General features: G+C 33.4%; 1 protein-coding gene across 21 annotated transcripts in view; it reads left to right on the top strand.

The window, feature by feature from the left end:
• The window catches only part of Tcf12 (transcription factor 12), a 352,650-nt gene that overhangs the window by 277,375 nt on the left and 59,072 nt on the right, over positions 1-16,203 (top strand). Inside the window, exon 1 of one of the 21 annotated variants that reach the window (XM_046460850.2) lies at positions 15,143-15,823. The exons of 17 other annotated variants lie outside the window; for them this stretch is intronic. In XM_046460850.2, coding sequence (XP_046316806.1) covers positions 15,755-15,823 — 69 coding nt within the window. In that variant the 5' untranslated portion in view covers positions 15,143-15,754. Of the gene's footprint in view, positions 1-15,142; positions 15,824-16,203 lie in introns of those variants that run through there. 3 more of the 21 variants (XM_046460852.2, XM_046460849.2, XM_046460851.2) reach the window with 3 other exon arrangements.

Consider the following 16,203-nt stretch of genomic DNA (forward strand, 5'->3'; position numbering starts at 1 on the left):
CATAAAATATCTTGTTTAGTATGTTAAATTTAAAATATTGTTTATTCTGTCAATTATGCTTTTACTGATCAAATTGTTTTTAATTAGCTTTTTTTATTTTATAACTTTGGAGGGAGTTGCTTTTGATTCTGTGAACCTGGTGGGGGTGGGGTTGTTTGTTTTTCTGGTGCTAGGAATACAGTCCAGGGCCTCATATATGCTAGGAAGCACTTTAGCCCTGAGCTTGATTCCCTGCCCTGAATCTCAATGTTTCTATATGTAAAAGGAGAGAAAAATGGGTATCTCAGATGTTGTTATAAAAGTATCATGTACCTAACATTTGCCTAGTGTGCCATATATATCCAGTAAATGTTCCTTCCTTATTTTATCTAGTTCCTACCACTATAACCTGAAATTTTTTTTAATATTTTTTTTTCTAGAGAGAGAGAGAATTTTATAATATTTATTTCTTAGTTTTCAGCGGACACAGCATCTTTGTTTTTGCATGTGGTGCTGAGGATCGAATCTGGGCCGCATGCACGCCAGGCGAGCACGCTACCACTTGAGCCACATCCCCAGCCCTGAAATTTTTTAAAAAGACTTCATATTTCATTTTCAACATACTTTGTTGAAAAGCAAAGAATATTTGAAAACAAAAGAAAGGATAAATATAGTGGAAGAAAAGTGATGTTACCTATACTTGTCTATGTAATATAATATACATGTCTGGCACACAGTGAGTATATAATAAATTGTAGCTGATTTTTTTTTTTTAAAGCATTCATTTACAGGAAAGGAACCTACAAAAAGAGCATATTTGCTTCCTAGAATTTATCCTACCTTTGTTTTCTGGACTCTTGAGAGTGTTTTCTCCCCATCCCGCTTTATTTTTATCATTGATTGAACATCTTTATGGCCCTCTGAGGCATTTCAGAAGGAGAGAACTTTCTCTGTTCTTTATTCCTTATTTCTTAACTTGATGTTTGTATTTCCAAACATAGATAATTTTCTTTTATATGCTGCAGAAGATACAGAACTCCCAAGTAAGAAAGAAGCTAGATTTTATCACAAGATATCTTTCCCAGAGAGTAAACACTGAGATAAATTCCAGAATGCCTTCCTAGTTCCAAATACCTAAAGTTGTGTTCTTGTTCCATAGCATTTGAAAGTATCTTTTCAACATGCAATCTTAACTTCATCAAAACAGTATGTTACTAGTTTTGAATACTACTGGGTTGCAGTCCCATGCAAGGCTGATGACAAAATTATTTGTTTCTTAATCAAATGTCATGCCATCCTTTGCCCATGTTTTAAATTGTATACACATATCTTCCCACAAAAAATACTGTTTGTTATTTGTAGGTTAAACTTGCAAGATGTATTTACCATTCCATCCCATCAAGAAAAGCTTTTATTCCCTCTCCCCAAGGAATTTCATTATTTCTGAGATGAATCGGAACAGATTGAACTCCACTGTTTCTTTCTTTGAGCAAAAAACAGGTACAGAGTTCTGTAGCCTTATAATTGGTGATTCTAGTGAGAATTTAATGCGTTAGTCTCCCAAATATTTCATGAGATTTTATTTATTTAGTAATAGCTTTTTTCTTTTTCTTTTCTTTTTCTTTTGTGGTACTCAGAGTTGAACTCAGAGCCTTGCTTTTGAGCTTTCTAGGCAAGCTCTCTATCACAGAGCCTGCTTTTTAAAATTTAATATAAATTTGAGTCAGCATTAAAATTGAAAATTTAGGGACACCTCTTGATAATTGGAGAGATTATGAGGTGTTCCTGAACCACAAAGACCATACACCATGTCTAATAATCTAGAATTTTCATGTACATACCAGATAGAATAAGTAAGATATTAAATAGAAAAAGTCAGAATACTAAATCCTGAGGATGTCTAAACTACAGTGTTTTGTTGTTGTTGTGTTTAACTAGGAAAGAGATGACAAGTAGAACTTTCTGAGGCAATATGGGAAACTCTTACTTCAAAAACTGCTAGTTTTCTGACTCAGTAAGGAAAACATGGGTTAGAACAGTACAGATAGTTAGCTCTAATTTATCCATTAAAATAACAAGGTGGGTAACACATATAATACTCTTCAAAGTGAATAGTGTCACATGGAAATTACTAGGAAGACTGGTTAACAGAGCTTTTAAAGTTATCCAAGGTCTTTAAGACCAGCAAGAATTCCAGCAATTCTGGAATAAATCATATCTACATGTAGAGTATCAGCTTTAGCTGAACCTCACAAGTGAACCCTCCAGATCTGGAACATGAGTTGAAATAGGCATTTGCTGATTAGTTTCTTGGGCAAACAAGCATAGAGGGTACAGAACAACTGTACATCTTGGAAAGTTTGCTGTTTCTTTTTTTATGGCACTGGAAATTGAATCTAGGGACACTTAACCACAGAGCACATCCCCAGCTCTTTTTTTTTAGTATTTATTTTTTAGTTATAGATGAACACATATCTTTATTTTATTTTTATGTGGTGTTGGGGAACAAACCCAGTGCCTCATGCGTGCTAGGCGAGCGCTCTACCTCTGAGCCACAATCCCAGCACCCACCATCTTTTTTAAATATTTTCTTTTTAGAGACAGGTTAAGTTGCTTAGGGCTTCACTAAGTTGCTGAAGCTGGCTTTTTTTTTTTTAAGTTGTAGATGAACACAATACCTTTATATTATTTATTTATTCTTATGTGGTGCTGAGGATCGAACCCAGTACAACAAATGTGGTAGGCAAGCACTCTACCACCGAGCCATAACTCTAGCCCCTGAGGCTGGCTTTGAACTCAAAATTCTCCTTCCTCAGCCTCCCAAGCTGCTAGGATTACGGGTGTGTGCCACTACCCTACAGAGTTTGCTATTTCTAACTCTTAGATAAGCTGTTTGAAGGCTACTGTGATACAAAATTGCCACAGTGGTCAGTTCATTCTCTGATTTTACAGGTTAGAGTAGCAGAAAAATCTTAATATATAAAGGGGACAGTTCTGTAATAATTCCAAATTATATACAGTTTGGTCATTGAATGAAAGATTTTCTTCATACATAAATAAGAAGAAATAGTCACTGTTTATGCCAATAGTAACCACTGTTGAGAACAGTGTCAGAATTGTAACAGTGTAAATGATAGGCTTTTAATCCATGTTCATTTTTGTGGAAAGCCAGTAATGTCTTTGATCTGATTTTAAATAAAAAAGTAAAAGGAAAAGTAATTGAGAAATAAATCCTGTGAATTCACTTGTTTGTACTGACATAGTTGTACAACTGTATATTTATTATTTTCTGACTTCTCTATACTTTCTTAAAGAAGAATGTGGCTCAGTTTCATTCAGAGGCGGCTTTAAGATTCATTGAACTTCTTAAGCTGCTTGTATTTCAGATTGAGATATAAGTTAAATGTAGAAAAAATATCATGGGTAGGGTGTATATAGATAAGTTGTCTGGTTTTTAAGGATGTATAGTTGAATTCTATAAATACATTTAAACTTAAGGCCACTGTTAGGGTGTTCAGCATTGACAGAACCATGAGGGTTTTTGTTTGTTTGTTTGTTTGTTTTAATTTCTACCTAGTGTAATTGGTGATTTTTTTGAGTATAGAAAAGAAAGAATATATTAATTCGAAATTGTATTACTGGGGATGTTTGGTGTTCTGGATTTCATTTTAAGTTAGCGGGGGAGGTGGTTATATTCTAAGTAATTGACATGGTACTCACCATCACTGATATTTTCTTAATTTAACTAGTGATACTTATATATCTTATTTCAAGGATTATAACATACGCCACATAGATTGATTCATAGTTAAACTTTTGGGGGGGCGGTAACCAGGATTTGAACCCAGGGCTACTTAACCACTGAGCTATGTGCCCAGGCCATTTTCTATTTTTTTATTTTAATACATTCTTGCAAAGTTGCTGAGGCTGGCTTTGAATTTGTAATCCTCCTGCCTCAGCCCCCCAAGCCAGTGGGATTACAAGCATGCACTACTGCTCTTGGCTCATAGTTAAACTTTTACACATTTTAAAAACACTGCTAGTTACAGGATGATTTCTAATTTTTGCCCTTTGTTTATATTCGTTGAATTAATTTCAAACAAAATTTAAGGTATTGACCAAATTTTAGTCTTTTTATTAGCTACAGATGTTTTAATACACAACCCAGTATATTTCTAGTGTGCTGACATTTTATTATTTTTCATGAATAATTCGGTTCTGTAAATTGTTTCCTGTTCAATTTGCTAGAATTTCCTTATCTCTTTGTGATAACCTGTATTATTAACTCTTCCTTAGTGTCCTACACCAGGGGTCAGCAAACTAAGAGGCTTATGTAGTAAATTCATTCAGTTTTGTGGGCCAGCTGGTCTCTATCAAGACTACTAAATTTTGCTATTTCAACATAATTTATACATTAATGAATGAGCATGGCTGTGTTTCAATAGTTATTGAATGATTGATTGATTGATAGGTACTGGGAATTGAACCCGGGGACATTTTGCCACTGAGCTACATCCCCAGCCTTTTCATTTATTTATTCATTCATTCATTCATTCATTCATTCATTCATTTTTATTTTGAGTCAGGGTCTCACTAAGTTGCTGAGGCTGGACTCAAACTTATGATCCTCCTACCTCAGCCTCACAAGCCTCTGGGATTATAGGCATGCACTATTGTACCTAACCAAAACTTTATTTTTAAAAATAGATATTTGGTCAGATTTGTGTCCCCAAACCATAATTTTCTAATCTGTACTAGACTCAAAAATTAGAAATGTAGTCCCTTCGTGTTAAGACCCTGGGCACTGGACAGTGTCTATTGGTCTGACAGATGCCTTCCAAGATCTTTACTTGCTACCTTCTGAAATGTTCCTGATTAGGATAATGATAGATTCTCAGTGTATAATGTGGGTGCTGTAATGTGATAATTTATCTAGGATTTAAGCGTTGCATTAGGTAATAAATAATATGCAGGACATTAAAAGTAGATGCAGGAATAGTTACATTAATAGTTACATTAATAAATTATTCATTTGAAACAATTGAGTATAACATATTTAAATAACCTGACTTTGATATAATCTGCCCTTCTGTAATTTTTTCACTTATACTCAAGGTATATTTATGCCCAATCATCATCTTTGTCCCAGTCTGACTTTCTCATAAATAAAACTTAAAGCTGAAGGTAGATGCTAGCAGCTTGACAGTCTTTTGCAACCCAAGTATGGTGCGTGAAACAGATTCATTTGAGTCATGTATCATGTTTTAAGTGAATTTTATGTGGTTCCTATATAGTTCCCCTTTTGGGTTTTATGATAGCTAGTGTTAATAATAAATAAGCAAAATCAAGTTTTATGACTTGTGCTTGATAATTTTCTACTTAACATTATTTGAAATAAAAAGCAATCAGTGTCTTCCACCTTCACCAAAGATATTTAAAAATCTCAAAAAAAAAAAAAAAAAAAAGGGACTTGGGGGTAATCCCTCAGTGGTAGACCAATCAGTGGGTTTGATTCCCCAGCACTAAAAGAGGGTTGGGGGAGAGAAAGGGAAAAGGAAGAGAAGGAAAGGGGAACAAAATGGAAAAGGAAAAATTTCCGAGTTGGCTCCATTTTGTAGATTTCCAATGAAATTTTTTCTGCTAAAAATGAATATATACTAAGTATTTATTGTGAATGAAAAACTCTTTTTAGGCATTAGTTATGTAAAAATAAATAAAACATGGCCCCTGTCTTTAAGATGCTTGTGATCAAAAGATAAATTTTACCTTTGGAATGTTTAATTTTTTGTGATGAGTGAATGTTCTCCTCTAGGCACATAATATAATACGCAGGGAATGCTTTTTTAATTAAGGGTATAAAAATAAATACTGCAATGCAATTTTATGTATCTAAAATAGGGAACATATCGCTAATGACTTCCTCTTCTAAACTGAACTTTTCCATTTTTTCCTCTGGTTGTTCAAACCATCAAAAATATGTTAACTTGCTTCCTTTGTGTAAGTAACTGATTTATTTGTCCCATTTTCCCCCTCAGTTATACAGATAATTCCTAGTTAAACACAAAATGAGTGTTTTTACTTTATAAAGATACTTACATATGTATTTTTTTATTTTAAAAGAAGAAAAGGAAGGAAGGGAAGAAAGAAAGGTAGAGAAAGAGGCAGAGGGCTGGGGTTGTGGCTCAGCAGAAGATAGCTTGCTTAGCAAGTGTGAGGTGTTGTGTTTGATACTCAGCACCACATAAAAATAAATAAAATAAAGGTATTGTGTCCAACTACAACTAAAAAATGTATATTTAAAAAAAAGCAGAGAGAGGAAAAGGAAGAGGAGAAGAAAAGAGAGAAAGAAAAGAAGGCAGGGATAGAGAGGACATTCATCCATCAGCACTAACTCTACATTATCCTAGGATAGCCTAATTAAAAATACACAGCCATGGTCCTTATGTGACAGAAAAGTATGGAAAGCAAAAATATAGAGGAAAAAGTTATGGTTTCATTGATATTAAAGTGTTTAACAGTGCTGGGTACAGTGCCACACACCTGTAATCCCAGTGGCTTGGGAGGCTAAGTCAGGAGGATTGCAAGTTCAAAGCCACCCTCAGCAACTTAGCAAGGCCCTAAGCAATTTACTGAGACTCTATCTCAAATTTAAAACTTTTTTGAAGGGGAGAGGGGGTGTTGGGAGTGTGCTTCAGTGATTGAGCACCCCTGAGTTCAATCCCTGGTACTCACCCCAAAATTGTAACATGTAATAGTGATAAAGTTCCCATTATAAATTTTTCATACTAAAGTTATCTTGAAGAATTATAACTATTTTTCACTATCTATGTCACCATCATCTTTTTCCCAGCCACCTTTATATCTTTCTTGCATTGTCAACAGCTTCCCAACTGATCTCCCAGTTTTCTTTCAGTCACTTTTTAATCACAGTAAGATCCTTTTAAAATCTGTCAATTCATATCTTCCTCTGCTTAAAAATCTTCCAGTAGCTTTCCTTATCATTGTAAAACCAAAATCCTTAAAATGGCTTACAGATCTGTCCCCATGGTACCTCTCAGACCTCATCTTCTACCAGTCTACCCCTCCCTCACTCCACTTCAGCCCCACTGAGCTCTTACTGCTCCTCAAAGATAGCAAGCACACAGACCAGCCTCAGGGCCTTTGCATTTATTTGCTGTTGTATCTGTTGGAATGTACTTCCCTTAGTATCTACATCTCTAGTTTTCTCTTTGCTCATATATGACTTTATCAGTGGGGATCTTTGTAAAACAGTAATATGCCCACTAGCGCCCCCTACCTTGCCTTCTGTATTTTTCTCTGTGGTACTTAATACCATCTGATGTGTTCTAATTTGTTTATCTTTGTTTATTGATATGATCTACAGCACCAAGATACATAATAGATGTTCAATAACTATTGAATAAGTGAACAAATTCAAATAATTAGTACTGCAGTCATGGCTCTTCTTTATTCCTGGCATGCTCAGTTGACTCTGAGAAGGTTTAAGCTGTATACTAAATAATCTGAATTATTTTCAAGAGAATAAGAACTGTAAGTTACTGTTTTAACCCTTGTATTATAAAACATGTTAAACCTTGTAAAAACTGTTCAGTGACAAAGATCACTGAAGTTATTCCTATTTACACAAAGGTAGACTGTCCTTCAGGTATATTAGAACTAGGAGGGTATGCATTTGATTTCTAATATGAGATCTTAGCATTAGAAAATTGTGTTCTTATAGTCATATGATATTTATTCCAATTTTAACAATTTTATTCCTTTTACTCTCCTAGTCATTTTTATGTGACTCTTTCTCCCCTTTACTCTATTATTGCACCCTGTATACTTTCCAGGCTACCTGTTCATTGCAGACACTTTTGTTTATAATCCATATCAGTCTCTTTTATGCTCTACCATATTCTCCAGCCAAAAGGTACAAAGAAGCAAGTCATAGGCTCAGCATCTTTATTAAATGATAGTGCAAGAGCCCTAACTTCCTTATTTAGTTGGGCTCCCTTATTTATGTTCACTTCATAACTTTTTATTGCCTGTTAAAAATTATAATACAGCCATCTCTGTTGGGGCTTACTTCTCTTTTTGAAAGACTTGGCCACAAATATTTGATCTTCCAGATGATGCCATTTTAAATATAAAAATGTCTGACCCTCACATCAAATTTTACATTAAATAGATGTCATTATAAAAATATAATTTAAGGTGGATATAGATACTGAGTATCATCTATGTCAGTAGGTCACAGCTCTTAATCTTAAAAATAGTAATACAACTAGATTTAAAATATTTCAGAAAACCTAAAGAATTGTGTATTTTACTAAAATAAATTTTACCCCACGTGGGCTGGGGTTATGGCTCAGTGGTAGAGTGTTCACCTAGCACATGCAAGGCGCTGGGTTCAATCCTCAGCACCACATAAAAATAAATAAATGAAATAAAGGTATAAAATTTTTTTTTTAAATTACACATGGTAACTATAAAATCCTATTTCTTTCACTGGGATTATTTTATGTCAGCATAGTAATACTTCATTTCCATTTTTAATCAAAATTCTGAAAGACATCCATCACTTAAGTTTTTTTTTTATTTTTATAACAGGGACAGTTTTTTTACTATAACTCAATATAAAAGAGTTTTAAAAACAAAAATCTTACAAAATTGAAATTCAGAGTTTGGGAGAGAGTAGATAGTAAAAGGTTTGGTGATAAAATGGATAGAAAATCTTCAGTATAGTTTAATATCCGCATTTTGCAAAAATGATTCAGTAGCCTAACCTGAGTTCTCATGAGAACTCCTAAGAGTCAAAGCTAAAACCTGAATCCCTGTCTACTGACTCCTAGTCCAGTATTCTTTTTGCATTGCACCATATAATTCCACAATTTTCTGGAACCTAAGCAACCTATCTTACCTTCTCTACTGAATCTACATGTGATATAGATACACAGAACAAGTAGTTTAATGGATTTCTTTCAAGGTTTTTATTTCCCCCTCAGCACTGAGAATTGAACGCAGGGCCCTACACAAGCTTTACCATTGAGCCATACCCCCAAGCTATTTAGTTTAATTTGGGTTTGTTTTTGTCTTTGAGACCAGGTCTCACTAAGTTGATGAGGCTGCCTTCTTAACTTTTTGATCATCCTGCCTCAGCTTCCTGAATATCTGGGATTCAGACCTGTGGCCCCATGCCTGGCTTCATCCAAATTTTATGTCTGTTTCCAAGTCTGTCTAGTAAGAGATCATTGTCATGGTTAGCATTTTGCTTTTACTGGTGATGCATATTTAATATTAGTCAAATAGTATTTGTTTTGCTTTTTCCATGTTGAAAAGGCATTTTCACCATTTTTATCTCCTCCCCTATTTATCATACTCTCCTCAGATGCATTTTCAAAATGAAGTATTCTGTGGCTTTTGTTGAAAGTAGTCACCAGAAGTAAGAAATTATTCTTTTAAGTTGGTCCTTTCATAATTTTAGCCTATACATGATTTCTTTTAGTAAATATGGCAAATTTAGGTTTGCTTTGTTACTAGATCATTACAAAAGTGAGTCAGGAAATTTTGGAAGATTTTCAATATTATTCAGTGGGGAAAAGTATTAAAAATTACCACCACTAGCAAGAATTTTTTACTGAAACAAAAATACAGATAGTGGACCAGAAATAACTTAATATGTAAGTTATTTATTGCTTTGGATTGCAGATTCTTGAACTGATACTGGTCTAGGATGCAGATGTTACTTCTGGACTCTAAAATTAAGTTTAAAATGAAATAGAATATCTTGGTGCTATTTCATTTTTCATAATTTGGAAGAATCTGGCATTTTCCAGCTCAGAAGGAAAGGAATTGAGCAGACCAAAATAGTATACAACAATAGCAGAATAAAAGGATGACACTTTTTTTAAGAGAGCTATCTCAATCCAAAACTGTTTTCACAGAAATTACTTACCTTTATAGATGATTTAAAATAGCTTTGTTTGCTTACAGTTTTTGTTGCTGTTGATAGATTCAAAAGTGCTGGTTTATTGAGTTTAGAAATCTACAGGTCCTCTTGAGTGTGTGTGTATGTGTGTGTGTGTTTACATATATAAACACACACACACACACTCAGTAGGAGTCCTGTGATTATAGAGCCATCTGCAGGAAAATTATCAAGTTGCAACATAGTTAATGATTCTCTTGCAGTGTTATTTCAAGAGGTAAATGAGAAGTGACAAACTGCAATTCATGTGGGGAAAGAAATGGCCAACCAAGAAATATAGGATTTACTAGGGCAGAGGGACCTGCTCTTTACTAAAAATAAATGTTTAAAAAATTGCTTTGTCATAAGGGTTTGTGATCAGAAGAAACATGATTTGCTTTAGATTTTACATATTCTTAGTAATGGTAATTCAATCTCATTGTAGTGCTTTTTAAGACCTTTGCATGATTTGTCAGTTGTAGTGTTAATGTCAGTGTATTTATTTACCTTAGAAAGAGTTATTTGCTTTCTTTTCCAGGAGATGTAGTTGTTTTTAAACATCTTCATTATAGTAACATGATTGGCAAAGGAAGAATTAATCAAGTGTTCTTTTGCCCTAAAAATGCAGGTTATATAGTTGATTGTTTCCATCTGTATAAGATGGGTGTTTTATGTTTTATTAATCATTATTAAACATTTCTAAAACTCAAGTTAGACTTGAGATATTTGTAAAGAAATGATACACAATTGAATGTCCTGTGTCTAAGACAGATGCTGATATGTGAATTTTATCATGTGTCTTTGTTCTGCTTTAAGAAATGGTCTTGGAATCATTTTTGTTTTGGTGATGGTATTGGGGATGGAACAGAAGGCCTTGGGAATTTTACCACTGAGCTATACCCCCCAGCCCTAGGAAATATATTTTATGTGTGTGTTAATATTCCTCATTCATTGAGAGGGATATGTTATTTCCCTTGAGTTTTATATTCTTATTTTCTTTGTTATAAAATTAAATTTCTAAAATATGAAAATATCAGACCAACTTCTTTAACACTTAGGAATGATCTTATTTACAAAGTAGCATATACTAGAAAATTCCATACTGCAGTGTTCAGATATAAAGCCTGGAAGTTTGATATCTGACTGGGTGTTTGATTTAGTTGGCAGTGCTAACTAAAAATCTGCCCAATTAGGAGCTAAGAAGAGGAGGCATTGGGAAAGAACAGTCTTTTGCTTTGCATATAGATCCTACCACTTACTATCCTCTTTCATTTGTCCTTACTCCTACCTCCCTTGCCACCAATAATTTATTATTAACTGAGCTTCATCCTTTAGGGATGAAATATAGAGTTCTTGTGGAATTAATCATACTTGAACTTTGGCTTCACGTATCACTCTGAAATTATGTTTTCTAAGAATTGATTCACTTAGAAATAATGTTGAAACTCTCATGAGGAATCCTGAGTAGATCTTATATTTACTTTTCTCAGCCATATTATCTGGCTTTTGGGGACAGAGTGGAATGTTGCTTGCTTTAGAAGAATGTACAATAAGATTTAACTATTAATAGGACTTAGTTAATTAATTCAATGTATGTAATTCAGTTCAATTAACTTTTTTTCTTTTATTTTTTATATTTTTTATTTGATTGATTGATTGATTGGTGCTGGGAATTGAACCCAGGACCTCACATAAGCTAGACAAGCACTCCATGCCTAAGTCACCCAAAATGGCCTCAAAACTTGCCATCCTCTGCCTCAGCCTTCTGAGTAGCTGAGATTACAGGCATGTGCCAACATTCCTGACTCAATTAAATTTTTCTTTGGAAAACTGTTTAGAATTTTATGTCACTTGAAAAATTCTTGCTTTAAGGATAGTTTTCAAAGTTTATAATTATTATAGTGATAAAATCATCAGGGATAAAGATGAGCTAAATTAAATAGATTAAAATACAACATGGGTAATTCCAAGAAATTTTGCTTGACTCTCCAAAGAAAATCTGAAAAATAAGAAGGGAGTTTTTTCAGAGAAGCCTAAAATATACATAGAAGTTTCCAGAAAGTCCATAGCATAGTACACTTTTTGAAAACAAAATCCATTGTACATTTTCTTATACAGTTTAGGTCTGTGCTTGATGATTATTAGAGCAAGAACCATCAACTCTGAAAACATTTTAGGAGAAAGCATATTTTAAAAAATTAGTGGGCTAGGGTTGTAGCTCAGTGGTAGCATGTGTAAGGCATGTTACCATTTATATGTGTTGTTCTCAGCTACACATATAAATAAATTTTAAAAATAAAGGTCCATTGACAACTAAAAAAAAAACATTTTAAAAATTGGTAAAATGTACTAATCCTTAAACCAGGAATCATCAGTTTGTTAATAAAAGATGTAAGACTCCAAGTCTCATTTTTTCAAGATTCTCTGACATTTTCATTAATCATTTTGCCTGTGTGTTTAACAATGCTAGTCTTGCTATAAAACTTAGGTTATTGGACTAGATGATGTGAATGTTGAGTCCGATCACATAATCTCAAGAGTGATTATATAGAATTGTGGGTGGAAACAATTCAGAATAAAAAGTGCATGACAGGGAGCTGGGGTTGTGGCTCAGTGGTAGAGTGCTTGCCTGGCATGTGTGAGGCACTGGGTTCGATTCTCAGCACAGCACATAAGTATATGATCAAAATAAGGTCCATTTAAAAAAATAAAGGAATCACTTTAAAAAAATAAAAAAAGTGCATGACAGTACAGAGCCTCTGTGCAGACTGCACGCCTGTCTGAAATCAGGTTTAAAAATTGGCCCTGTCTCCAGCTGACTCGTTTTGTCAGACTGAGTCACAGGATTAACCCTTGACATGTTCCTCTAAAAAAAAAAAGCAAGATTAAACAACTGCATTGACTAGAGCAGCCTTGATCCATCTATATGCATTTTTTTCTGTAATATGATTCTCTTTAGGGGGAAAATTGTTCTGCAGCTGTTGCATAGATGAGTTTTTTAAAAAATATTTTTGAGAAAAAGAAAAAAGACTCTGTCATAGAAGATAAATTTTATAATTGTGATAAAGCAAATGACTGCACATCAGCCAGTTTTATTTAGTTTCCTGTGGGTAAGAGCCTACTTCAAAGAGGTAGAATTTGGAATGACCAACTTAAAACACATTGCCATAGCATATGCATAGAATCTAGGAATATTTTACTTAAATTATCATCAGTCTTCTTGATGATTTACTTTTTTTTGAGAAATGAATATAATATAGACACAAATATAGATAAAGCATTTTTTAAATACTTGCATTTACTGTTAATTTAGGCATTTATGTATACCAAATGACCATGGGGTGGATTGGAAGGAAGGTCTTATCTACACATGTATAGAGTTTATACTTGCTTTTGAGAGAAGGAATGAAAGGTAAAAGCAAAAGCTTCTAGTTAGTTACTCAATTGTTTAGAAACTGTTGTTTCCCCTTCAGTTTCAGGTTTAACAGTGAATCTTACCCAGTTGTGTTTGTCTTTAATCTGAATTCTCTATTACCTGAATGTTTGTTTATTCCCTTCAGATTATAATGGAATTTGCCTCCAAAATAAAGTACTGATGAGGAAATGTTAAATTTTTCATTATGCCTTAATAGCCACTATTGCATAATTGAATTTACATTATGCTTTTTTAAAAAAACAACATAGTACTCTCTGTTTTTGTGAAGCACCAGAGAAAAAAGAGTAACTGTTGGAGGTGAATTTTTCAACCAGTATGAAAAAGTTTTCTCTTGTAAGAGCAATGATTATACAAAGAAAATGTTGAACTATTGTTAGTACATTGTGGCTCCCTCTTTGTTCCTTTTCAATCTCTATTGAAAAGTAAATTATTTTTAATAATTAATAGAAGGAAATTTTATTTTAAATGGTTAATTTTCCTTCTTTTTTTTTTTCCTGTTAAAAAGTAGCCATTTTGTCAATAGAGAAAGACTGTCTATGAAAGACTAAAATTTACTTGAATGGTTTTAAGACATGGTATTGTTAATTGTAAATCAACGCTTTTTACACAGCTCTCCAAGGATTGAAATGGGTCTTTGTGGTCTCTCAGGAGGGAGGAAGTTACACACCACTCTGCAGACTGGCATTTTAATAGTCTGCTGTACAGTGATGTTCTTTTGCAGCTGCTGCTTAGCCTTTTCTATATCTGGAGAGTGTAGGGAGGTTTTATTGTTGTTTCGATACCATCAGCTTTTAAAACATTGTGAAGTTAGCTGGCCTTATTGTCTGATTCAGTTTTATTACTATGATTTGATCAATACGTTTCATAAGAATAGGTGCTTCTTTATATAATATTCATAGAATATTTCATGGATTTCTCTTATGTGAAAGTTGCCTTTTTAAAAAGTGATGTGCCCCTTTTTTGCAGCTTGTGAGCTCTCCTTTGATTAACAGTTCTGTTAGAATCTATGAGGCACAGGGAGAAGAGATAGTACAGAGGTTTTGACAGGAAGTAAGATCAAAGAAAAGTTGCTATTCTGTTTTTTGGATTAGAATCCACACCAAAAGATAAATTGGAAAAATTTTAAATAGCAAAATGTGTTTATGTGAGAAAACATATATTTGAAGACAGTGTTTAAAACCTTTTGACTTTGAAGTACTATAATGAGTTAGAAAAATCTCTGAGACATTTCTTCCCACACTGATTATTTTTTGTTTCTGAGAAATTTGGACATCACCATAAAATATAAAGTATTTATTTAGAACAATAATAAGCTTAGAGAGGGGGAAGACTTCTAGGAAACCTCATTTAGTTTATTAGGTGGAGTACACATTTTGTCTGCACACACCAGCTTCTTATATTCTTATATAAGGGGAAACAAAACTTTCTTTTTCCTATTTAATTATGAAGTTTATAATACATATTAGATGTTCTAGAAGACTGCTTTCCTTCATAAATTTTCCATTGGTAGTGTTTATGAGAAATTCAAGGAGATTTATAACTGAAAATCTATATTATTAATTGTTTCCATTTTAAAGACAGGTAATTTATAAGAATTTTTCTAATTTTTAGAATAAACTTTTTAATGAAATATGTTCCTCTGAAAATTTTTCAATATAATGTTTATAACTTTAAAAAAAAAAAACAACAACATGGCTTATTCTAGCTAGTTAATAGGTACTGGACAGTTTGCGTTCTCCAGGAAGTGATTTTGTACAGGCTTAACTGCCTGGATCCTTCTTGTTACATATGATTCAGTGTTTCCAATTCCTGATTACTTGATCATGTGTTTATCAAAGTTGGAAGCAACTTTAGACCATGCCAGATGGTAATGTTGCTGGAGGTGTAGCAAGCAAGGTTTCCCTGCCACAAGTGCTCTAATTTAATTAAACTAAAAACAGATTAGCAAAAGATCTGTCGGTTTGCCTTCCTTTGTGTATGCCTGTGTGTGTGTGTGTGTGTGTAGATATATACTTATGTGACAGAATTAGTAATTCCTTGGGATATTTATCTTTAGGGCACAATATCTCTTTTCTTTATTTAGAATTTATAAGGGAAATTTGGGGTGTTTTTAATACCCCAAAGTTTGTCTTATTGGTATCCTCCACCAGTGCAGGGACTTGATGGAAATTGAAAGAGGTTACTTACAGCATAAGCCCTCCCTCTGGGTTCTCTGAGTTGGTTCAGTCCTATTTTGCATAAGTTCCTTTTGAGTAGATCCATGTGTGGATGCATACTACTGAAGACTTACTCTGTTTGCCTGAGTGGATGAATGTCTTGGAGAGAAGCTGTGTGCTTTAGCTGCAAACAGTAACATTTTCAAAATCAACATGTATTGTGCTTATCCTGTCCCTGGAATGGGCAGCAATTCTTTGATGTATTACTATAATGGGAAAACGGTAAGCCTTTTTCTTTGTTCATAGCTTCTGACTTGTTTAATGGAAAGCAGTGTAGTTTAATTGCTTTTAAGTAAAACCTGTGAGGTTATGTTTTATTCTTTTCTGTAGTAAATTAGATTATGTATTTATTTGTAAAGTCATATATCTTCAACAGTTAACTCAAAGTTTTGGGCTTTTATTTTATTTTTAAAATAGTGCAGAAAATAAACTTGAATTTGTTCGTTATTTTTAGCCTAATGTCTTTACTAGCAATGAGCTTGAAAGTACATTTGTTTTGATTTTTTTTTTGTATATTATAAATTTGAAATCACGATATGATATATATATATACACACAAATATTTATTGAGTATTATTTGATGCTTTATAGATAGAAGGAAA

Source organism: Marmota monax, unplaced genomic scaffold (genome assembly GCF_021218885.2).
Source record: "Marmota monax isolate L192 unplaced genomic scaffold, Marmota_monax_Labrador192_F-V1.1 WCK01_AAM20220418_F8-fsc00001, whole genome shotgun sequence".
Taxonomy (NCBI): Eukaryota; Metazoa; Chordata; class Mammalia; order Rodentia; family Sciuridae; genus Marmota; species Marmota monax.